Source organism: Carlito syrichta, unplaced genomic scaffold, assembly GCF_000164805.1.
Source record: "Carlito syrichta isolate Samal-C Ts95f unplaced genomic scaffold, Tarsius_syrichta-2.0.1 Scaffold301826, whole genome shotgun sequence".
NCBI lineage: Eukaryota > Metazoa > Chordata > Mammalia > Primates > Tarsiidae > Carlito > Carlito syrichta.
In genome coordinates, this window is record NW_007245922.1 from 464,339 (window position 1) to 488,229 (window position 23,891).

At 34.0% G+C, this 23,891-nt stretch overlaps 1 protein-coding gene across 6 annotated transcripts in view; it reads right to left on the bottom strand.

The window, feature by feature from the left end:
* TTN (titin) overlaps window positions 1-23,891 on the bottom strand; it is a 275,101-nt gene that overhangs the window by 113,617 nt on the left and 137,593 nt on the right. For 3 of the 6 annotated variants that reach the window (XM_021711034.1, XM_008055342.2, XM_021711036.1), the window contains 23 exons: window positions 23,476-23,556; window positions 22,700-22,777; window positions 16,290-16,373; window positions 16,095-16,178; window positions 15,928-16,011; window positions 14,026-14,109; window positions 13,832-13,915; window positions 13,276-13,359; window positions 13,053-13,136; window positions 12,835-12,918; window positions 12,613-12,696; window positions 12,412-12,489; window positions 11,640-11,723; window positions 11,081-11,170; window positions 10,743-10,817; window positions 7,190-7,303; window positions 5,864-5,932; window positions 3,587-3,667; window positions 2,610-2,684; window positions 1,871-1,957; window positions 1,365-1,427; window positions 1,013-1,102; window positions 199-249 (listed from right to left, as the gene is read on the bottom strand). In XM_021711034.1, the coding sequence (XP_021566709.1) occupies window positions 199-249; window positions 1,013-1,102; window positions 1,365-1,427; window positions 1,871-1,957; window positions 2,610-2,684; window positions 3,587-3,667; window positions 5,864-5,932; window positions 7,190-7,303; window positions 10,743-10,817; window positions 11,081-11,170; window positions 11,640-11,723; window positions 12,412-12,489; window positions 12,613-12,696; window positions 12,835-12,918; window positions 13,053-13,136; window positions 13,276-13,359; window positions 13,832-13,915; window positions 14,026-14,109; window positions 15,928-16,011; window positions 16,095-16,178; window positions 16,290-16,373; window positions 22,700-22,777; window positions 23,476-23,556 (1,872 nt within the window). The remainder of the gene's footprint in view (window positions 1-198; window positions 250-1,012; window positions 1,103-1,364; window positions 1,428-1,870; window positions 1,958-2,609; window positions 2,685-3,586; window positions 3,668-5,863; window positions 5,933-7,189; window positions 7,304-10,742; window positions 10,818-11,080; window positions 11,171-11,639; window positions 11,724-12,411; window positions 12,490-12,612; window positions 12,697-12,834; window positions 12,919-13,052; window positions 13,137-13,275; window positions 13,360-13,831; window positions 13,916-14,025; window positions 14,110-15,927; window positions 16,012-16,094; window positions 16,179-16,289; window positions 16,374-22,699; window positions 22,778-23,475; window positions 23,557-23,891) is intronic. The other 3 variants (XM_021711039.1, XM_021711037.1, XM_021711038.1) reach the window with 1 other exon arrangement.

Consider the following 23,891-nt stretch of genomic DNA (forward strand, 5'->3'; position numbering starts at 1 on the left):
GCACTCCAGTCTGGGTGACAGAGTGAGACTCCAACTCAAAAAAAAAAAAAAATCAGCAAAACATGCTAGTTTTAGCCAAATCAACTAGAAATAATAAAGATTAATACAAATGTTGAATATTTTTTCTCTTGAATGTAAAGTTTGAAAACTCACAGAGTGATAGGTTACAATAAAGGCATACAAAAAAATGAATTTCACCTTTGATTGGACCTTTCGGCTTGGCAGCCTCCTCCTTAGGTGCTTTGGCTTCTGTAATAAAAAGAAAATTCAACATTTAAATAATTTTCAGACTTTTTTCATGTTTAATAGCAAATGATGCAGGGTGAGTCATGCTCATTATAAAAATGCATAAAAAGAAGTTGGCTTAATTTATATGACTTCTATTGAGAATACTTTAACATATCAAAGAAGGCATATTCTGAAATTGATGAGATGAAACTAAATTGCCAGCATATTTAGGATTAACAGATTCTTTCAGTAAGTGTCTTTATTCTCTTCCCATTTTTGGAAGGCTTACTATTGCCTTGTGAGGAAGAGTTTTGTTCTTGCCTAGTTATGCAAAATATTTTATGTTATATATGTGTTGGTATGTGTTAGCTATGTGAACCATTTCCAGAACTTTTTCATACCGAAATATACAGTCTTTTTAAAAAGTGAGAAATGATTTCTATAGGGAAAAAGGGAAATTGGAGCTCCATGGCATTCCTATATATGTCAGTCTCCTTAGTTTGTATCAGCTCTAAACAGAACCATTACTTAATTATGCATCTGAAAGAAATGGTGCATCCTAGGAAAGCACATTCTATCCAAAACACAATATGTATCCACTGGGTGAGAGATATGGTGGGTAAAGCTTATCAGGTGAAGGAAAGGTAAGAACTGATCATAATCCTACACACTTGAGCTGATACCTATGCTTTAGCATACACAGGGCTTGAATTTTAATCAAGGATGAATACTTTCATTATGCCACCAAAGCAAAATAGTGAAAGGAAAAGTACAGAATAAATACCTGCTTTCTTCCCAACCACCGGCACTGTTACTGGGGCAGCAATGGGGGTTGGTGCAGGCTCCACTGGAGGTGGTTTGATTGTTTTCACTTCTGTAGAGAGAAGTCCATTGTATGAATTACCCATTTGTTACTTCTTGAAAGCCTATTTGGTGACCTATTTGCCTTTTCAGATATAACTTTGAAACCCTCAAATAATTAGTTTACAGAGAATACATTAAGTACATTATATTGAGACAATAGAAATCATTTGATACATACTGACATTCAGTTCCTATTATTTCTGATTAGCCACACATTATTTGTATGAATCATGAAAGAATATGCTGTTGATGCTGAGGATAAGGTTGCTCACCTGGCTCAAGCTTTGGTTTTGGCTCAGGTCCAGGGAGAGGTATTGCTGGCTTAATTTCAGGCACTAAAAGGATTCACAATAATGAGCAAGTTATCACGGTGTTTTTGAAGTTTTCCACAAAGCCCAAACCAAAATGAAGCAGAGTTAACATGTCTTGACAGATATTAAAAGTGATATAAATTTAGTAATCAAATCAAGTTATTTGATCTAAGTTTATTTTTCATTTTAAATAAAATACTTGGAAAAAATAGTAAGGCAATATTATTGGTTTTAATGTTACTATTCATCTCGTTGTCTGTAAATACATTATTTTCCTAGTATTTTACTTAACAATTGGGTAATCATTAGCAATTCCATGGGAGAGTGAAATGATGAAGAAAATTAAGCCGTGAGTGATGACCGGATTATGGTCATCTGTTCATATCTTGATGTCAGTATAATAATATTTTAAATGATACACAATTGCATTTTTAGAGACAACTAAGACAGTGCCATTAGGTTTATACCTGTTGTTGGTTCTGGAATTTTCCTTTCCCTTTTTGTAACAGCAGGTACTTCAATCTCTTCAGCGGCTTTTGGAGGTGGTTCTGGTACTTTAATATAATAAGATTACTTTTTAGTGTTAAGATTTGAATATTTAGAAAACAACTTATCTGAAATATCAGATCAAACAGTTTATTTTTCAAAAGCTCTATTAATGGCTTTTGAAAATCCTAATAGTCTGTTCATTAATTTCTATTTTCTCTTCCTTACTCTACCCCAATTTATTTTTCTTTCTTTTATTCCATCCACTTGCTCTTCACCCCTAACTAGCTCTCCTATTCTAAATCACTTCTATAGTTGTTCCCACTAATTATACCATTTGGGAATAGACTTATGATAAAAACACTAGCCCACTTAAAAGCACCAGCTTTTGAATATTTTATGAAACATTTGTCGATGCCCTTCCTTGAAGTAATAACTTGTAATAACCATAGCTGCTTGATTATTTCAGTCGTTTCCCCTGGAAGAACTTAGGTGACAAAGTAATAATAAGAATGAAGTACAGGGAAATACATGAATGGATGTGGGAATTACTGTAAAAATATTTAAACAGAAAGCAGACAATGGAGAACACAGACTACATCACAGATGAAATACGAAGCTATGTTTGTATCTAGCTTCATTTTTGTTTACAAGATAAACCTTTTGTTAAATGTCCATTTTGTTAAAAATAATTTCATAATTTGCCACTGAGATTCCTACCTGTAGGTTTTTTAATTTTTTCTACTTTTTTAGGTTCTACTTTAGGCTCTTCTTCTTCGGGTCTCTTTCTTAGAACTTTAAAGACAAAAAGGTTTATATGTAAACCAAGACAGACAATGAAGATGTCGAATAAGCTTGACAAATGTAAATAATGTACAAAGCAAGGAAAATGAAAAGCATGCTACCTACTGCCCTGGGAAATGAGCATTTACACTACCAATGCTTTAAAAAAATCAAAGGTTGTTTTGTTCATTAGACTAGCATTAAGAGTCACTGTATATATCTCTAGATAGAGAGTCTATTCTGCCACATACTTGTCTGCCACATACTTGTCTCAGGAGGCAAGTATGTGGCAGAAATAGCTCCAAGACAAAATGAATAATTTAAATAGCAGCAAATTCTAATAATAATCCAATGCTATAATTTAATGAGTATGTAAATATGGACAGATATCTAAGGAAATGTAGCCTAGCAATCAGTAATTCCATGTGAAGACAATGTTAGAACTTGGTTTTTCATTTGAGTTCTTCTTTCTAACTCTTTATTTTATTAGTAGGAAAAAATGTTCAGTTTTTCCACAATGTTATTTATTAGTTGTGGTGATCCTGTGCCACACTTCAGAACTGAACTTACTCTTAGTTTCATGTGAAGAATTTAATAGGTTTAGTGTATTTTACAATATAATTCGTGTATGAAAATAACAATCATGGTCATCATTGTTAGTTTAGAATATTATCAACTTAATCACATCTATTAACATTGTAAATTTCAAAATACTGTGAAATGCTCACAAAATTTCTGTTGTAAAAAGATTTGGAAACAATAGTCTTCTTAATTTTCAATGTAACTACAAACACATTTTGATATAAATAGGGAATTGAATTCAAAGACAACCAAAGGACAGAAACATTTTGTAAGCTTTCAAGTCAATGTTTTAATATATTTAAAACTGATATAATCGCTGAGAAATACTATACCGCTTTTCAGAACAACTTCTTCCTTTGGTTGAGGTTTAGGTTCAGGAAGTAATTTGCGAACTTTCTTTTCAACTCCAGGCACTTAAAAGAATATGATTTCAAATTTTGAAGTGAATTTATATAAAAACAGAATTTCAACAAGAAAAATGTCTCTCCTAAAACTAGTTAATTGTAGTACATCAAGTAATATTTTTTCTTGCATATAAATATCACCGAATTTAAAAGAAAATGATACATTTCAAGTTATTTCCTCTGTAAACATCTAAATAACCTAGTGATGAAATTCAGTTACATTAATGCAGGCAAATAAATTCATCTTAAATGAGTGAAGATGTTCTATACTGATTTTATGAATCTTTAATCAAATTATAGGATTCTTGACAGCATCTTTGCCCCAACATGCAATTGTAGATTGCCCAAATCTACATTGGCATCTCCCCGATCATCAAATACATTCAAATGAAATTGGCAAATTTTAGTTGCATCAATCAATCTCCTACATCAATGGGAGAAGAAGGCCAAGGGATCCAGTTTGTGACCTTGATGCTGGGGAAGGACCATATCTCAGTTTCTGAACAGAAGAATCCTTTCTTAAGGTTTTGTTGTTGTTTGAATAATAACAACTTAAAATTATAGCACTAAAGAATGTCAAAGCTGCTGTTGGAAGCTAACTTTTCACGAATAGGAGAATGTTCTTAAATTCAAACTAAGTAACCCAAGGAATTCTAAATTAATTTCTTCTTGCATCTACAGTGAATATCAAGCCGGGTGGACGATGTTATTTTATAGATAGAGCAGACTCTTTTGCTATTGTAGCCTTCATGGATTTGAATGGGGGGGAGAGAGAAACACTTGGTGTCTGTTGAATCACTTTACCTCTCTACTAAAGTCAATTAAAATCTAATTTAAAACATTATTCGTATCATATAACTATTTGTTCATTTCTATGAAATCTGAATTTTTTAGTTATTTTAATAAAATTTCCCATTTAGTGCTTTAAACAAGATAATCTGCAATTCATTAGCTAGTTTTTTTATTTGATAAAGGTAACCTTGCCTAAGTATTACTTCAAAAATTTAAACATACAAAAGAAAAATATATATTTCATTTTAATTTATCATTTTTCCTAATGTCAAGTATTTTAAGTACAAATTTTACATTTGTTAAACATTAAGTTTTTAATATCCATAATAAATTATGCTATCCTTCAATACTATTTTAGAGTTACCAATATTCTTATAGCTATTTTTATTGACCGAACATAAGAAAACCATGCATAAGTGGGGATAGATTTCCTTTACTGATATAATGGATATGGTGAAAAATATATCTGTGCATTTTTTCAAATTATTATTTTTAAGATTTTATTGATGTTTGAGACTCAGGGGTAGAACACACCATTGTAGCTATTATTTTTAGTCATTATATGTTATTACATGCTATTTTAATGCTTACTTATTAATTCCTATGATAACACTATTTTGTAATCTCCACTTTATGAGTCAGGAAATGTATATTCATATGGGTGTTTTTTTCCAAAATTTCAGAGTGTTCAAGAACAGTTTCAATTTCTGGATCTGAAGATGTTAATTACTTAAACAGAACACTGTTACTCATTAAACTTACTAGAAAAGTTAAGGGTTTTTTTTGATAGATGTTTTCTAGACTCTTATGATTCATTTGTTTTTCTTTGGGGTCTAATTTTAGATAGGGAAAATACTGTTTAAAGAAAAATAAATTTTAAAAAATTATCTGCAGTGATAATGAAATTTTTGAAATATGAGTTCTGTATACCTGAGAGAGTGTCTTAGAGTCAGTGAGAAGAGATGACAGGAAATTCCTACAAATCATCTTAATAATATAGGAAGATAGAGCTTAATTTTAATGCTTATAATACTGGCTAAAATACTGAAGTTCAGGTGAAATTTCAATACTTTTTACTAGTAGTTCTCAGTATTTTAACCTAAGATGTCTCCTGATATCAGTTTTAGCTAGCCAGCAAAGTTTGATTTTTTTAAGTATAGGAAAATGCAAGAAGACATATGTAGATGAAACAGTGATAAACAATATCTATATAACTATGAAATTGATGGTAGACAAAGAAAGCAACACTCATGAGCCAGGACTATAAAAGCCATAAAAATACAAGAAATGAATGAGACTACCCTCTGATCATTAAAAAAGAGAGACAGAGAGAACATGTCATGGAGGCAAAAAGAATAAGGAATCAGGTGAAGGACTACTGCATAGGAATATACTTTCCAGCCTATGAAATACCTTTTGGAGGTGTAAGCTCCACTTTTTCTGGAACCTCAGGTTTTTCAGGAACCTTCTTCCTTGAAACAGCTTTAAAGAATATGATCTTACTTTTATTATTTGTATACTGAATCTGAAGCAAGTAATTATCTTTCTACTCCAAGAATCAAAACTAGTCTTTGCTTATAACAAAAAGCATTGATAACAGCCAAGAACAGCCTTTAAAGAACATACAAGAAGCTTTTAAACCATGAAAACAGATTACAGTTTTACTCCAAAGCTGGTAGTCAATTAAAGACTGGCTGAGAAAGAAGATCGTTTTTTGTTCTTTGTAGGAGGAAGAAATTTTCCTTTGAGTATAAATTTTACATTAAGGGAAATATATTTAATGTGTATATCCTCATGAAGTATCAATTCACAGATGGACAACCTTTTTAGAGGTGCCCACCTTTTCTGTGCCTGACTTAAAATGTCAGAAGGTCCTCCTACTAACCAGGAGGGTTGTAGAGGGGCAAGAATCACCAGCAGCAATGTCTTATTCTAGAAGTTTCTGGCTTTGTAGATGCATAGGTTGGTGTGGGAAAAGTGCTCATCTAAGATTACTTCTAGATTATTTAGATTGGGGAATTGCATGATATCACAAATAAGACAACTTTTTATTAAAATAAAAAGAATATGCTTTTGCCAGTTTATTTCAGCTTTTAAAGACATTGATATTTTTAAAATTAAGTAATATTGTGTCAATTCAAAGAAAAATCAAAACATAAGAATGGAAGGAAATTTAATAATGGGAAGAGATGCTGGATACTAAATGCATTCATAACCACTCTTTCCAGCTATTCTGAGAGCCACCACAGAACACAATTGGGCTTTTAATTAAGTTGCGAAAAAGTTTGGGGAGCAGTGACTGGTCATTCATGTGCTCTCCTTTCATGATATATGAGCACATATCAGCTACTGGAAACCATAAATATATTACTTATATTTGAAGCACATGCAATTCTTTAAGAATAAAATTTTGACTTTTTGTAAATTTGTCACAGCACTATTAAAAATAAGTCAACTCTTTCTCTCACTTCACAAAAGAAAGTTAGTCGGACAGCCCCTGCATTCAGATGTCCAGGATGATGCCAGCAATGTATTGGCATTAGAGCAGCAGGCATGGCTTGGCAAGGCAACCCAGGGACCCCGGGGCAGCAGCAAACACATCTCTATGCACTCTCACAACACAATCATGTCTGAAAGCACACTCTTCCAGACGTTATACGTTGCTTGCAAGCACCATTTTAGATGACTGGGTAGAAGCTTGAAGTAAGTTAATAAGACTTTGGAAGTGGCATTTTATACCTTTAAGTTGGAATATTTTCTCCTTCACATCTTCCTTAGGTGGAGCAGGAGGAGGAGCCGGGGGTCTTGGTTTGAGTTTTGGTTTCTCAATGACCTTCTTTTCAGGTTCAGGTTCTTGAAAGAGCATTTCAGAGGTGTTAGCATTTCAGAGGTGTTAGTAATATATATATATTAGCATGTGGATATACAGTACATTCAGCAGAAATGTATATATCTCTGTGTGTGTATATATACACTATATATCTATACACCAATGTGTGTGTATATATACACCTATATATGTGAAATTAAAAGTTTGCTTTTTTAGATATGTAATATCAATGCCCAATATAAAGCAGTGTGCAACATAAAACATAAAACAGTGTTCAACATAAAACATAAAACACTGTCCAAACATAAAAATTTCAACAATGTATACAGATGAAAAATGTAGCAAAGACACCAATAAAAACACTGAAAGAAGCCAAAGGAAGCATCCAGACATGACACAATTGACTTGAGATAAATAGTGCCAATTACATGGAAACATAAGAATGAGGTGCACATTTAAAACACAGATGCAAAGAGGTCTACTATATACGTAGAACACTGTAAACCATATTCATTTCAAGATGAAGAATATGATGAAGATTTAAGTTCTCTGAACTAAATACCTTGTACTGGTATTTCTTCGGGCTGTGGTTCTGGTTCAGGTTCTTCAGGCTCAATATACTTTTGAACTTCACGTTCTTTAAAGAATGTTGACAAAAGATATAAGACTGTAATTGTAAAGTTCTTCATAAAGACTCATACAAATTTCACATAGATGCAAAGATTACAATCACAAAGTAAAAATACATAAATCATACAAATTCACTTTGTTGCAAAAGAGGTAAGATTTCTATTTTCTTTTACTTGAACTTCCCATGACCAACTAGTTTATTTAATATATGATGATGGCAAATGAGATGACTTTTGAAATTTGATGTTGGGTTCTCATTTGAGGATCCAGTGTAATTATTCTAGTTTTACTTCAATAAACTATATCTTTTGGGACTTATAATTACCGACAATTATGCTCCAATTGAAGATTCTAATTCAAAGTATAACTATTTGAAAAATAAGGCAGTCAAATGTGCTAAAATGCTTTTGTGTAAAATTTGAAGAAGGAATGTCACCTTATAAATACTTTCATATTTCTAAAAAGAGTTTTCAAGAGATTAAAGAGTTTTATATATGTATACCTTCAACAGGGGGTGTCTCTTTTCTACCAATGGTTATAGATGCTTCCTCTTCATATATTACTTCCTCAGGAGTCTCTTCAACTTTAAAAAATACAGTATTTTATTTTAAACTGTATTTAGAAGAAAATACTGCAACTGCTAAGTTGTAACGTATCAACTTAGTTATTACAACATTCTTCAGATGATGCCCAAATATTAATAACTTCTATATGTAAGACACACAGATTAATGCACAAGACTCATCTATTATTAAAGCAAGGTGATAAAGACAACTGCCATCTTTCCAAGACTTATAGAGCAACTGTGTACCTTGAGCTTCTGGCTCTTCAGGGCTAGGCACAGAGATTTTCTTTTCTGGGATGATTTCCTTGGGCACTTCAGGCACTTTAAAGACAGGATTTTTGTTTACTATTAAGAATTTAGAAGATGTGCAAGATTCTGCAAAAAGCAGGCAAAGAATGCAGGGGAAAGAGCTTCATCTTACAAGACTGCATAGGGAAAATGACTTCTGAGGCATGGCACCCCTTTAGACATCCTAATTTTATAAATTCATCTTTTCAGTCTTCTTCATTTGCTTCTTGTCCTCTGTGTCCCTTAAATGAAGGTGTTCCCTACTGATCTAACTTTAACACTTTAAAAAAGACTCGCTCTATGTTTTCTCAGTATTCATTCCGGCATGCTCAACCCTTATTACCATGTGGATGACTTCAGGATCTACATCTCTAGGCCTGGATCTCCTTCCTAAACTCCTAATCCCATCTTCCATACTTGCAAAGTGAAAAATATATTCACTACCCTCTTCTAACCTCAGTTTAGAGACTCAGGAACTGCTCTTGTTCATCTAGCTTCAACTCGTAATTATAATTATCCTGGGCTCCTCAATTTTCCTAATGGCTTCAATAATATTTAGAGGCCAATTCAATCTCCATCTCTCTCAGATCTAATCCCCTTTCCATTTCTACCACCACTAATCTCATCCAACTCATAATGACCTTAGATATTACAGTGGCTCTTTACTATTTACACTATCTTTCAATAGCTTGAATTGATGCCAGTTATGTTTCTAAAGCCTAAATTCTATTAATATGTACTTTGAAGCTTCCTGTTGCCCACACAATAAGGTACAAGCCTTATACTGGCATGAAAATAATTCCAAAATATGATCCTATCTTTATATCCAACATTTGTCTTTCAAGATACTGCACAACCAATCCATACTCATATTATGTAAGTTAGATAGTCCTTGAACTTCCTAGACCCTTTTACCTCTGTGCCTTTCAGTATGCTCTTCCCTTTTCTGTGGATATGATTTCCTCAGTTTCCACATGTAAAAAATCCAAGTTTAAATTCTGTTTTTTTCACACAACTTTCTGTGATGCTTCTGCCTGAAAAGTAATATTTTCTTGCTCTGTGTTTCTCACCCTTTGTGCTCACCTTCTTTCTATTTTAGGATCAGGTGTTAATTTTTCTAACACAGTGTCTTGTTAATGGTAAACATTCAACAAAATATATTTGAATTGAGTAGCTCTACACATTGGGGGAGAGAAAGTTCTTTTTTATTCCATGTGATATATCATGGCACAACTGAATAGTGTTCATTTTTTTCACTCCTGCTTGTCTAATTTTCTCTTTGCCTTCATTATTTCCCCATTATTTCTGTGAAATGTGATTTTGTATAAACTCATACTCAGTATTTTTTACTCTAAGAACTGTTGGTAAAATGCTTAAATAGTGGCTAGAGAAATATATATTTTTTCTCTTGGTAGGTACCTTTTTCTGGAGTGACTTCTGGTTTTTTGGTAACAGGCACAGGTTCCTTCTTTACTGGAACAAGTTTCTTGGGCACCTCAGGCACTTTGAAGATATTAGTTTTGTTTTAAAAAGAGTATTTGAAGACATTTAAAATATTAAGAATAAAAGATCTATAATTAATAGAGCAGCACTAAAATCAATTGAAACAAAGTAGAAACACTTTGTCCCAAGTTACACAACTTTCTGGGTTCCATTTTAAGATATCAGAATACTCTCTTTAATGATGTCAGTGATGACATGAATACCTGTAGCTGCTGGTATTTCTGGCTTCTTAACAGTTGGGACTTTCTTCACTGGAACCACTTTCTTTGGCATCTCAGGTACTTTAAAGATATTAGTCGCATTTAATAATATAATATTATAAGATTAGATATACACACATTAATTTTAGAAGTTTACTCAACACCATAACACATAGGTAACAGTTAACAAACACATAAAACAGCACAAGACACAAAGAGTACACAATTTTAGACAGTACACACAAATGAAGTAAATATTTATTTTAATATTAGTACCTTTAGGAGGTGGAGCCTCTGGTTTTTTGATGACAGGAACTTTCTTCTCTGGGACAATCTTGGGCTCTTCAGACACTTGAATGATATGAATTTCTTAGAGTCAAATTATTGCAACAAAAAGTTTAATACTAATGAATGAATTTTTTTAAATCACCTATTTCTTGGTATGTACGTTGTAAAATTCTGTTGGGCAAAAGTTTTGTATGAGCAAATAACTTGTTAATGAAATCAAAGTTGGTGCAAGAAGATAGAAGATTGATATTTTGCCTTAAAGAAGATACATAACAGACACAAATCAAATAACTGTATTTTCCAAAACAATGAATTCTGCCTTGTACCTGCTGGAGGTGGGGCTTCCGGTTCCTCCTCTTCTGCAACAGGAATTGGCTCTTCCTCTTCAGGAGCAATTTCCTCAGGTTCCTCGTATACTTTAAAGATATTAGTTAATGTTATTTCAGTGTGTGGAACAATATTCTAAAATGTGCAAAACATCAAACACAAGAAACAGCACTCCTGATTTCTTTCCTTGTTTCAGTTAATATCTTCTCTTATTTTTGTTAAGATGAAATCCATCTTATTTGCACTGGCTTCTGTATCTATTGATTTGAATGCTTGGAAAGCCCTTTTAGTGTTTAATGTCATTTATACTCATTAGTCCTCCTGTCTTACTTTCTGTGTACACTGCAGAAGCTCTGTTTAACATAACTCGCTATGACCTATGTAGATACCACTGACCGATAACCTAGAATAGATTTGAGATTTCAGCTAATTTAGAATGATGAATTAAGACAAATAATTAAAGGATAGAAAATAACCAAGAGATAATGAGTTAGGAAAGAAGAACAAATCTTAAATTAGAAAGAATCACAAGTGGCAAACTCAGTGTCTCACATGTACCTTCTGGGGGAGGAGACTCCACTTTCTTGGGAACAGGAACAGCTGGTTTCTCTTCCAAGACAGGTTTCTTTGGCACCTCTGGCACTTTAAAGATATTAGTTGGTTTTACTCATGGGTAGTTGAGAGGTATATCGATTTTTTTTAAACCACATCTGCTTCACATTTTGTTCAAATAAGCCAAGGACAGATCCAAGGACAAAATTCACAATAAGGTCAGTGATGTGTCCTTGGATCTCTACACAGTAAGGAGGAAAATGTGGCCTATTAAGAATAACAAAACTAAAGAAGGACAGAAATATGAACTTTGCATCAACTTGGATGGTCTTAGAGTCTATAATACTGAGTGATCTATCACAGAAACAAAGAATCGAATATCACGTGTTCTCACTCATAAGCAGACCTTGAACAACTATCACAATACCATAAGAAAGGGATTGGCAGTAGTGATAAACTGTCAGGGGTAGGGGCACACATAATCAACAAAGGTACCTGCATAATGAACATTTGTATACATAACCCTGAATTGTACTCCACATACTTAAAATTAAAAATCAAAAAAATAACAAAACCATGTTAGTAACTCTTCCAATGCTTGCAATAAATGCATTTTTAAAGTCATTAATGTTATTACAAAACATTTAAACTCTAAAAACCAGAATGACAATTTTTGTTGTCATGACTATAAGAGTATTGGCAAACAAAGGGATTGGTAATAGGAGACATCTGAGACAAGAGTAAGTGCTATTTGCAGATTCTCATTAGAGACATGTACCTTTAGCTGGTGGGACTTCTGGCTTCTTAGGAACAGCTACTTTCTTTTCTGGAACAACTTCTTTTGGCACTTCAGGCACTTTAAAGATATTAGTATTTGAACATTAGGAGCAATCACCAGTAAACATCCATCACATTTACACAGGAAAAAAAAAAAAACACTTTTAGGAGATGGAGGCTGCCTCTACCTCCTGACATGTACCTTTAGCCGGTGGCACTTCTGGTTTTTTGGGAACCACAGGAGGCACTTTCTTTTCAGGAACAATCTCCTTGGGCACCTCGGGCACTTTAAAAGATATTAGTAGTTTTTAAGCTCATAGTTTTAATGGCATATGAAAATCATGAAGCAGAACCACAGAACATAACATTTTAAAGACACTTAAGGACATTTTTTTTGGAAGAAGTTAGTGGCAGGGAGCAATACCTTTCACCGGTGGTGGTTCAGGCTTTTTGACAACGACAGCAGGTGGTTTCTTTTCTGGAACAGGTTTCTTAGGTGGCACGGTCACTAAACATATTGAATTATGTTTTAGAGGTAGCAAAGAAGTGTGAGAAATAAGACAAAAATTCAGAGTGCCCAGAGTTGTCAGGGCAAGAAGGGAAAAGAGTGGCTGGGTGTCCCAGCAGGCAGTGGCCGAGTACCTTGTGGAGGCGCCTCGGGCTCTGGCTCTTCTACCACTTCAGTGGGAGGCTCTTCCAGGACAACTTCCTCAGGCTCCTCATACACTTTAAAGACAGGAGCTCATTTTAATGTTAGAACTCACTAAACGACACGGAATATTATGCAAAAAAGGTAAATTTTTTTCAACACTAAGAAGAGAATTTACCTTCTTAAGAATACTAATTTGAAATTTTTCATTATTACCTTCAGGGGGAGGACTTTCTGGTTTGGGGGGAAGAGCTTTAGGCACCTTCCGTTCTGGTACAGCTGCTTTTGGCACCTCGGGAACTTTAAAGATATTAGTGTTTTCATGATTAGACCAAGCAACAACAAATGGACAGCATCAAACACAGTAATATGGAGGTGACTACCTTTTGCAGGTGGGACTTCAGGCTTTTTAGGAGGCGCCGCTGGCACTTTCTTTTCAGGGACAACTTCTTTGGGAGTCTCAGGCACTTGAAAGATATTAGTGAAATTATAGTTAAGAGTTATGAAGACACTAGAAGAAAATATTTTTGAGAGCAGAAGAGTTAGAACTTCTGAAGCCTAAATTCAGTGACAAGTACCTTTTGCAGGTGAGACTTCAGGCTTTTTGGGAGGCGCCACTGGCACTTTCTTTTCAGGGACAACCTCTTTGGGAGCCTCAGGAACTTGAAAGATATTAGTGAAATTACAGTTAGGAGTTAAGAAGTCACTGGAAAAAATATTTTTGAGAGCAGAAGAGTTAGACCTTCTGAAGCCTAAATTCAGTGACAGGTACCTTCTGCAGGTGGGACTTCAGGCTTTTTAGGAGGCACCACTGGCACTTTCTTTTCAGGGACAACCTCTTTGGGAGCTTCAGGCACTTGAAAGATATTAGTGAAAGTATAGTTAGGAGTTATGAAGACACTGGAATAAAATATTTTCAAGAACAGAAGAATGAGATTTTCTGAAGTTCAAGTCAGTGGCAAATACCTTTCACAGGTGAAACTTCTGGCTTTTTAGGAGGTGCCACTGGCACTTTCTTTTCAGGGACAACCTCTTTGGGAGCTTCGGGTTCTTAAAAGATATTAGTGAAATTACATTTAAGAGTCATGAAGACACTAGATCAAAATATTTTGAAGAGCAGAAGAATGAGATCTCCTGTAGCTTAAGGTTCAATGACAAGTACCTGCAACAGGTGAGATTTCAGGCTCTTTAGGAGGCGCCACTGGCACTTTCTTTTCAGGAATAACCTCTTTGGGAGCTTCAGGCACTTAAAAGATATTAGTGAAATTAGGTTTAGGAGTTATGAAGACATTAGAAAAAAAATATCTACAAGAGCAGAAGAATGAGATCTTCTGAAGTCTAAGGTCAGTGTCAAATACCTTTAACAGGTGGGATTTCTGGCTTTTTAGCAGGTGCCACCGGCACTTTCTTTTCAGGAACAACCTCTTTGGGAGCTTCAGGTTCTTAAAAGATATTAGTGAAATTATAGTTAGAAGTTATGTAGACACTGGAAATATCTTGAAGAGCAGAAGAGTAGATCTTCTGAAACCTAAGGTCAAGTGACAAGTACCTGCAACAGGTGGGACTTCAGGCTTTTTAGGAGGCACCACTGTTTTCTTTTCAGGGACAATTTCTTGAGGAACTTCTGGCACTTGAAAGATATTAGTAATTTTTTACTTAGGTTAATGAGATAAGTGGATTAAAAATGTTTCTAAGAGCAGAAGAGTTATTTCTTCTGCAGAATAAGAACAGAGTTGAAAAATACCTGTGACAGGCGGGGCTTCTGGTTTTTTAGGTCGGGCCTTGGGAACTTTCTTTTCTGGGACAACTTCTTGAGCTTCATGCACTTGAAAGATATTAGTAGTTTTACACTTAGGTTAATGAAGAGAAATGGACTAAAATTGTTTTCAGTAGCAGAAGAGAGGTGTCTCATGCAGAATGAAGTCGGGGTTAATATGTACCTGGGATAACTGGGGCTTCTGGCTTTTTGGGAAGGACCATGGGAGTTTTCTCTTCTTTGATTTCTTGAGGAACTTCTGGTACTTGAAAGATATTAGTAGTTTTACACTTGAGTTCATCAAGAGCAATGGACTAAAATTGTTTTCAAGAATGAAAGAGCTATGTCTTCTACAGAATAAAGTTGAGTTGACAGGTACCTATAACTGGGGGTGCTTCTGGTTTTTTGGGTAGTGCCTTGGGAATTTTCTTTTCTGGGACAACATCTTGAGGCTCTTCAGGTACTTAAAAAATAGTAGTTTTTAAAAAATTAATGAAGAGTGAAGGCATATATTACAATGATTGTGAGGGGTATAAGACAATGTTCTTTTCTTAACAGAATAGGAGTAAATACCTTTTGCAGGTGGGGCTTCTGGTTTTTTGGGCACAGCCATGGATACTTTCTTTTCTGGTATACCCTCGTTAGGAGGTTCAGGAACTTTGAAGATATTAGTATCTTTTAGTTAGAAACTATAAATGCGGGAATATTGATGACACATTTATACAAGCAAATACAACTTGTGACACTGGGGGACATTTCTATACACTCTTTCCCCCAGCCCCCTGAAGCAGATGACCGACATGTTAGGATACATACCTTTGGGAGGTGGCGCTTCAGGCCTCTTGGGAAGAGCCACTGGTACTTTCTTTTCAGGGATGACTTCCTTGGGCGGTGGCACTTCAGGCACTTAAAAATATTTGTAATTTATGTTTAGAAATGGTGAAAACAGTTGGTGCTTATTGCACGTAAACATACACCAAGATATTCTGGATTGCTACTGACTTTTTTTTTCATGAGAATTATGCCACCATTATGAGGTGAGCATTTTATACACACTTTTCTAATTAAGATAGCAGTTATTTTTCTCCCTAGGTTGTAAAGTTTAGCATTACCTTCAGGGGGAGGACTTTCCGGTTTAGGGGGAAGAACTTCAGGCACCTTCTTTTCTGGGACAGCTGCCTTTGGCACCTCGGGAACTTTAAAGATATTAGTATTTTCATGATTAGACCAAGTAAGGACAAATGGACAGCATCAAACACAGTAACATGGAGGTGACTACCTTTTGCAGGTGGGACTTCAGGCTTTTTAGGAGGCGCCACTGGCACTTTCTTTTCAGGGACAACCTCTTTAGGAGCTTCAGGCACTTGAAAGATATTAGTGAAATTACAGTTAGGAATTAAGAAGTCACTGGAAAAAAATATTTTTGAGAGCAGAAGAGTTAGACCTTCTGAAACCTAAATTCATTGACAAGTACCTTTTGCAGGCGGGACTTCAGGCTTTTTAGGAGGCACCACTGGCACTTTCTTTTCAGGGACACCCTCTTTGGGAGCCTCAGGCACTTGAAAGATATTAGTAAAATTACATTTAAGGGTTATGAAGACACTGGAACAAAATATTTTGAAGAGCAGAAGAATGAGATCTCCTGAAGCTTAAGGTCAAGTGACAAGTACCTGTAACAGGTAGGACTTCTAGCTTTTTAGGAGGCACCACTGGCACTTTCTTTTCAGGGATAACCTCTTTGGGAGCTTCAGGCTCTTAAAAGATATTAGTGAGATTACAGTTAGGAGTTATGAAGATACTTGAAATATCTTCAAGGGCAGTAGACCTTCTGAAGTCTAAAGTCAATGACAAATACCTGCAACAGGTGGAACTTCAGGTTTTTTAGGAGGCACGACTGGCACTTTCTTTTCAGTGATAACCTCTTTGGGAGCTTCAGACACTTAAAAGATATTTGTGTAATTAGATTTAGGAGTTATGAAGACACTTGAAAAATGTCTTCAAGAGCAGAAGAATGAGATCTTCTGAAGTCCAAGGTCAGTGTTAAATACCTTTAACATGTGGGACTTCCGGTTTTTTAGGAGACACCACTGGCACTTTCTTTTCAGGGACAACCTCTTTGGGAGCTTCAGGCACTTAAAAGATATTAGTATTTTTACACATAGATAATACAAAGACAAAAAGACACACTAAAACATTTTCAAGAGCAAAAGAGCTATTTTTTCCCCTTGAACCTGAGATCAGTAGTAACAAGTTCCTGTAATAGGTGGTGCATTAGGTTTTGGAGGAGGAGCTTCTGGTACTTTCTTTTTGGTGGCCACTTCTTTGAGAGCTTCAGGTAGTTTGAAGATATTAGTAAATTTACATTTGATTCACAAGAGTTAACAGAGACAAGAGTCACATTTACACATCAAAAGAATTTTCAAGACTAGAAAAGTGGTCCTTTCTGCCTCCCCACCTCCCTATCCCACTGAAAAGGATAGTTAAGAATGTACCTTTGAAAGGTACAACTTCAGGCGTTTGGGAAAGTTGCACTTTCTTTTCGAAGACAACTCCTTTGGGAATCTCTGGCACTTTAAAGATATTAATATTTTTACATTTAGGAGTTAGAAGAATCAGTATGAACAAGAAAAACATTTATACAAGTAAATATATTTTCCCACCCCTCCAAGCTTCTAGCAAGATATACCTTCATCAGGAAGGACTTCAGTCTTTTTGAGAGGAACCACAAATGTTGTCTTTTCAGGAACAATTTCTTGAGGAACATCAGGCACTTTAAGAAATTAGTATTTTTATGTTTAGTGTTATAAAGATCACTAGGAACAGCAAAAGATTTTCAAAACAATAAGAGCTAGTTCTTGAGCCAGACCTTTAAGTGATGGAGGTTCTCTTTTTTTGGAAGGAACTCTCTTTGCAGGAACAACTTCTTGAGGAGCTGCAGACACTTAAAAGATATTAGTATTTCACATTTAAGAATTAACATTAGTGAAAACAGTAACCACAATAAGTTAGCAAATGTATCTAACTTTTCTACTCTTTCCCTCCGTCCTCCCCTAGATCCACCAATAGACTAAATCTAAGGGGTCTAGTGTGATTCCCTTTCTCCAGAATCTAGCAGAGTTCTTGTGACACTCTATACCCTCATTATAAAGTATTTGTTGAATGAATACTTTTAGTAGGAGGGTCTTCTGTTTCAGTAGGAACAGCACAGATATTTTCTTTTTAGAGGAAACGTCTTGTGGAACTTCAGGTGCTTTAAAGATATTAGTATGTTTATATTTAAAAGTTATGAAAATGTTAGAAAAAACAGTTTTAAGAGAAGAGGACAGATAATTTCTTCTTCAGCATTTTTTCAGAGGTGACATGTAATTTACATAGGGTGAGTTTCTGGGTTTTTTTAGGAACATCCTCCAAATACTTTCATTTCAGGTGAAAAATCTTTCATAGTTTCTGATGCTTTGAAGATGTTAGTATTATCATTAGAGGTTAAAGGGATCAGTGGAGACATTATTCACATAAGCTGAACGAAAGTGATTTTTATGGCTTCAAGAGTGCTTCCTTTAAGAATCTTAGGAGTTGTAATATTTGAGGAAAGGAACCAAATCTTATATGTCTTTATTATTCCCCAAATCCCTAGCACCTTGTCTATTATAGGCACTTAGTAAAAGTTATTAAATAAAATTGAAGGAATGGTAGGATGAATGATACCTTTAGTGGGCGGTGTTTCAATTTCTAGGGGAGCAGCCATGGGTGTTTCCTTTACAGGGACAACTTCTTGAGGTAATTCAGGCACTTTAAAGATAGAAATGCATTGTACTTTGGAGTTATGAAGAGCAGTAAAGAGTTTTAGTCATAACTACACATAGAGGAACACTGCAGACTTCAGATGGGAAGACCTTTTCTACTCTTGCCACCAGAATCTAATTCTTTGGTAGCAGTATGAATACTTGATTATCAGAGGTTGTCTTTTTGGTCACCTCTGGTGCTATTAATATTAGTAATTTTATTTCTTGGAATGGTAGATGCATAGAAAATTAGACCAGGGAAAGTGGAAAAACTGATTATAATTATTGATATACCTTTAGCTATTAGTTTGAGAAAAACAAATTACATCCAATTTCTTATCTGAGTTGGTTTCTTTTTGCATCCTCACCTTAGACACTTTAAAATGGTGAGTGTTTTTCAAATTTAAGAGAAAGGAGAACAATGAAGAGATTCCAAACTGAGAAAAGAGTCAAAATATTTAGATTTAAATATTTAAAGAAATTACAGAATATCATAGATATTACAGTGAAATCATTAGTCTGGGACTTTTAAATTTTTCTCATGTTTTGATTTACCTAAAAATACTCAACATGGAAAAATCTATGTTGCTTGAGAAATAAAGAGAGACTATGAGTGGAACAAGTGAATATTGAGGGTAGACTTCTAGCTTTAACTGAAATTATTTTTGCCTTGAGTTTAGAAAACTTTCAGGTGATCTTATGTAGTAGAGATGATATTCCAGGTAGAACAACTTCATATTGAATTAAATATTTTATTTTTTAAATTGTGGTTTTGGTCATATTATAGATACATCTTTTCTCTAGGGTCCTCAGAAAAACTGTTAAAGCTCAACCATCTTTCATATGTATAGGATTCTTATCCTTCTATTTTCTCTTGATATCTCATTGGGATACATCTATATCAGGTTGAACTTCTGCTTTGAGGGGACCCACCTCTCTGAAATGATTTCCTTGGTGCTACTGGGGCTTTAAAAATATTATTATTTTTACATGTGGTAAGCACAACTACAAACGTGAGACTTGAAAAAACAGACTTTCTTCTGACTTGTACCTGTTGGTGATGGTGCTTTTCTTCTTTTAACAAGAGTTTGTCTCTCTGGAACCACTTCATTGAAGACTTCAAACTCTTTAAAGATATTAGTATTGTTTTAAATTGAGATAAGGCAAAGGTGTAAAGACATGATATACTAAGAAAGTTAGGTTTATTAACAGCTGCTGTAACTTTATGTTAGAAATTTTATCTTTATCCTAATAGTTTATCTTTCTACATTACATGAGTCAGACGACCTTTAGAGGCAAGGCATAGATCGTTCCTTGTTGTGGGTATGTCAGATGCTTTAAAGATATGAGTATTTTAGCATTAAGGTTGTGTTAAGTTAAACACTAAACATCTTGCAGACTGTCAATAGATTTTCTTCTTTAGATTTTCATAACTAGAGAATTATACCTTCAGTTGGAAATTCAGGAACAGCTTCAGGTTCTTCCACCTTTGGAAAAACTTCTCTGGTTCTATCAGGCTCTTTAAAGAGATTAGTAAGTTTACACTTAGAAGTTGTAAAAATAGTAAGTTATATGACATGCAATTTTTTGAGTCTTAAAGCCAAAGATATTCATCAGGGTTTGATACAATAGAAATATACCTTTAGTTGTTGATATTTCTCTCTTTTTAGGAATAGTCACATATATTTTGTCCTCTGGAACAACTTTCTTGGGTGGCTCAGGCACTTAAAAGATATGAGTATAGTTATATTTATAAATGGTGAAGAAAAATATTGAGCTTTTAAAATGAGCCAAAAAAGTAAATTTTCTTCAGATTGAATCAATGGTGTTATATACCTTTTGCTAGTTTGGTTTTTGTTTTTTGAGGATGAGTCACAAGTATTTTTTCTTCAATGGTTGTTTCTTCAGATACTTCATAAACTTTAAAGATATTAGTATTACAAATTTGGGACATTTCAAGGTGGGTAAAGAATAGTATTAAGAACATAATACATAATACACATCCATCACCCAGATTAACAGCACATACAAGCAAATTAGTGACAAGAATGCATGGGCTTAGAATAGCCTCATTCCCAGTTTTATGATATAGGACTCTCAGCTTTTCTTTATAATCATGATAATAACACTGAAAAATTCACCAGCCAAGGACTATATGATTCTTCATTTTGCCTGCAGAGAATTGTTGATAAAATTACCCTATTGGTCTTACTTTTAATGAATTTGTGCATAAAGAACAGGGTGGACACTGGAATTACACACTGAAAATTCTCCTGTATTTGTCCTACTGAAAATTCATGAAAGTTCTTTCCTTTTCCAATAAACCTAATTGTCTTATTACACTTAATTTATAGCTTCACAGTTTAATACAAATATGAAAAACATTTGGGGGTTGAAGCAGAAAATAAAAATAAAATAAAAATGGTTAAATATTTGGAAAATAACACAAATGGAGATGATAAAAAATTTCTCCAGCATTTAGAAAGGAAAACTGGTTGATAACAATAAGGGATATTCAAAGGAGAAAGTGATCATATACTTTTATTCCAACCTAGTATAGCAGAGTGGTCAAAATAAATAAATACATACATACATAAATACATAAAGAGTTTAAACAGGGAAATTTAGTTTAAAAACTTGACTACTGGCATTTTTACTATTCAAGTTGTTGAATAGTATTCTAGTCAGAGTATTTTACTATTCAAATTATTTAACTATTTAAACAATTTCATCCTAATTTTGTATAGAAACAAAAAAATAAGTCTTGAAAGTTTTTTGAGGTTCTAATGGCCTTGTAAGCCTATGGTTATTTGAGCAGCACTGGCAAAATGATTCCAATTATGGTTGTGAAGAGTTAAAAAAATAATGATAGAGCATTTTGATTTTACAAAATCCAGTTAAAATATTACCATGGAGTTAAAGCAAGTGACCCCAAAGTGTAAATGGCTTCAAAGCAAAAGACACTTGTACATAGAACAGGTTAAGGAAATTCAACAAGACAAGTAACTTTTCCAAAATCAGACATTGTTGTTAGTACAGCATTTCTTTTTTAAATTGGTGAGGAGATATATCCTGTCTGAGGGTAATAGCAATTAAAATTATTTAATTTGAGCCACATATTTTTGGATGTTAGGCTTTAACAAGAGATTAGTATATTTATTTTTTAAAGCAACAAATGTAGTGAATTTAAGGACACAAATAAAACCAAAAAGAACGACCAATTTTTCTACACTCACTGTACATCTCTGTGTCTTCAGAAAGAACAAGAGTTGATTTTTCTTCTTGAACACTTTTCATAGGTGCCTCAGGAACTTTAAAGATATTAGTACATTAATTGTTATAAATGACAAACATAAGATACAAAATACAAGGATTTAACATCACACACATTTAGTGGAAACCATGAAAAAACTAAACAAAGAGTTATTTCATGTTGTGATTAGCATCACTGTATACCTTTAGCTGGTGGAACGTCAGGCTTTTTAGGAACAGCTTCACGAGCTTTTTCTTCTGGTACAAGTTTCTTGGGTACTTCAGGTGCTTTAAAGATATTTATTTGTCTTATTTTTAAGGATATCATAATTAAGTATAAAATATCAAGACCAAAAGGAGCATCTAACAAGGAAATTGTCCAAAATTCTCAAATTATAAGTCAACTATAAGTCAAAGCCACAGTCAGTGCATTTCTCTGGATTGCTTGTTGATGGGAGTTCTTGATGTGTTTTATTAGAAATATCTTGTTCTTTGGAGATACTATCATGTTCTATTGTCATTTAGAACAGGCTTATTTGTTTTCAGAGCTACTTCACAAGGCCTTCCAAAAGGAATTGTTTTTGAAAGAGAAGTTGATGGAATCACTATTGCTTAGTTGTTAAATAAGAAGAGGATCAATACAAATAATAACTTTTAGGCTTATGTCCTTGTTCCCAGTGGGTCACCACAAAAGGGAAAAAGAATTATGTTACAGAACATGAATTGAAGTTTATGTCATTAAAAGACATCTTGTGACACTACAGGGAGAGTGATCTTTCTTTTTTCTGTAGTAAGTGGATTGAAAGGGATTTTATTAATATATTAGTAGGGAATTAGCAAAGGCAGCTACCTTTCGCTGGCAGAAGTTTGGGTTCTTCAGGAACATGCACTTTTTCTTCTACCACAATTTTCTTGGTCACCTCGGGTACTTTAAAGATAGTATTAATAATTTATTTAACTTTTAGATGTTAAACATTAAAAAGATTTTAATGAGCAGAGCATAGAGATATATAAACACAAAACAAGAACACAGCCACAATATAAAATACAGACAATACCTTATCAAATACACTATAGTATTTAAAAGGAGTTGGATTTTAAAACAACAAAAATTGAGGGGGAATTTCCCATGTTAGAATGGTAAGAACTTGACAAGAAAAATTAACAATACAACTTCAGCTGGTGCTATTTCTGTTTGTTTTGGTGTAATAATTGGTTTTTTCTCTTCAGTGATAACTTTCTTATATGTTTCAGGCACTTTAAAGATATAAGTTTGTATTATTTATTAGATGCTGTTTTTTAGTTCTATTGTGAAATTTAAGAGGCTTACAAAAATAAACAAAACAGGGACATTAAACACACATTCACTATGTATTTATATTTGCTGAGTTACTACAATTAACAAAACATAAGACAACACGGATTTTCCAATAAGTATATCAGTGGATCAAAGAGTACTGGTCAGAACTTTGCTTGAACTGTCAACAACCTTAAAGATATTAGTTTGTTTTAGAAATTCCAAAAACACAAAACACAGAAGAAAAACTAGTGGAATGCAAACTTGTAAAGCAACCAAGTAGCTACCATACGCAAAGTTAGGTAAGTAATTTTTCACCAAGATGATACCTTTAGCTGGTGGCTCTTTTCGAGGAACAACTTTAGTGGGTGGTTTTTTTGGAGGGATGATTTTCTCAGATACCTCAGGCCCTTTAAAAAAATTAGTGTTTTGGTTTAGTGTGAATTCTTGAAGTATTGTGGAGCATTACTACTTAAGTTGGTAAAATGCGGGCTCATAAAATACTTTATCTATTTTCATTTTTTCAATTTATAACACACTTGTTTCTGAAAGATATTTGATTTTGCTAAATATTATCTTTATTGTAGACTTACTATGTATACTAAGCACACACAAACATATTCCTTCATATTACATACATATTAATTGTGCAAGATCTAGAGTGGCATTGCAGAGAACTTATTTGTGTTAAGGTTTATCTTCAGTATATGCTACAGTGCAAGTATCATTACCAATACTTCACTTC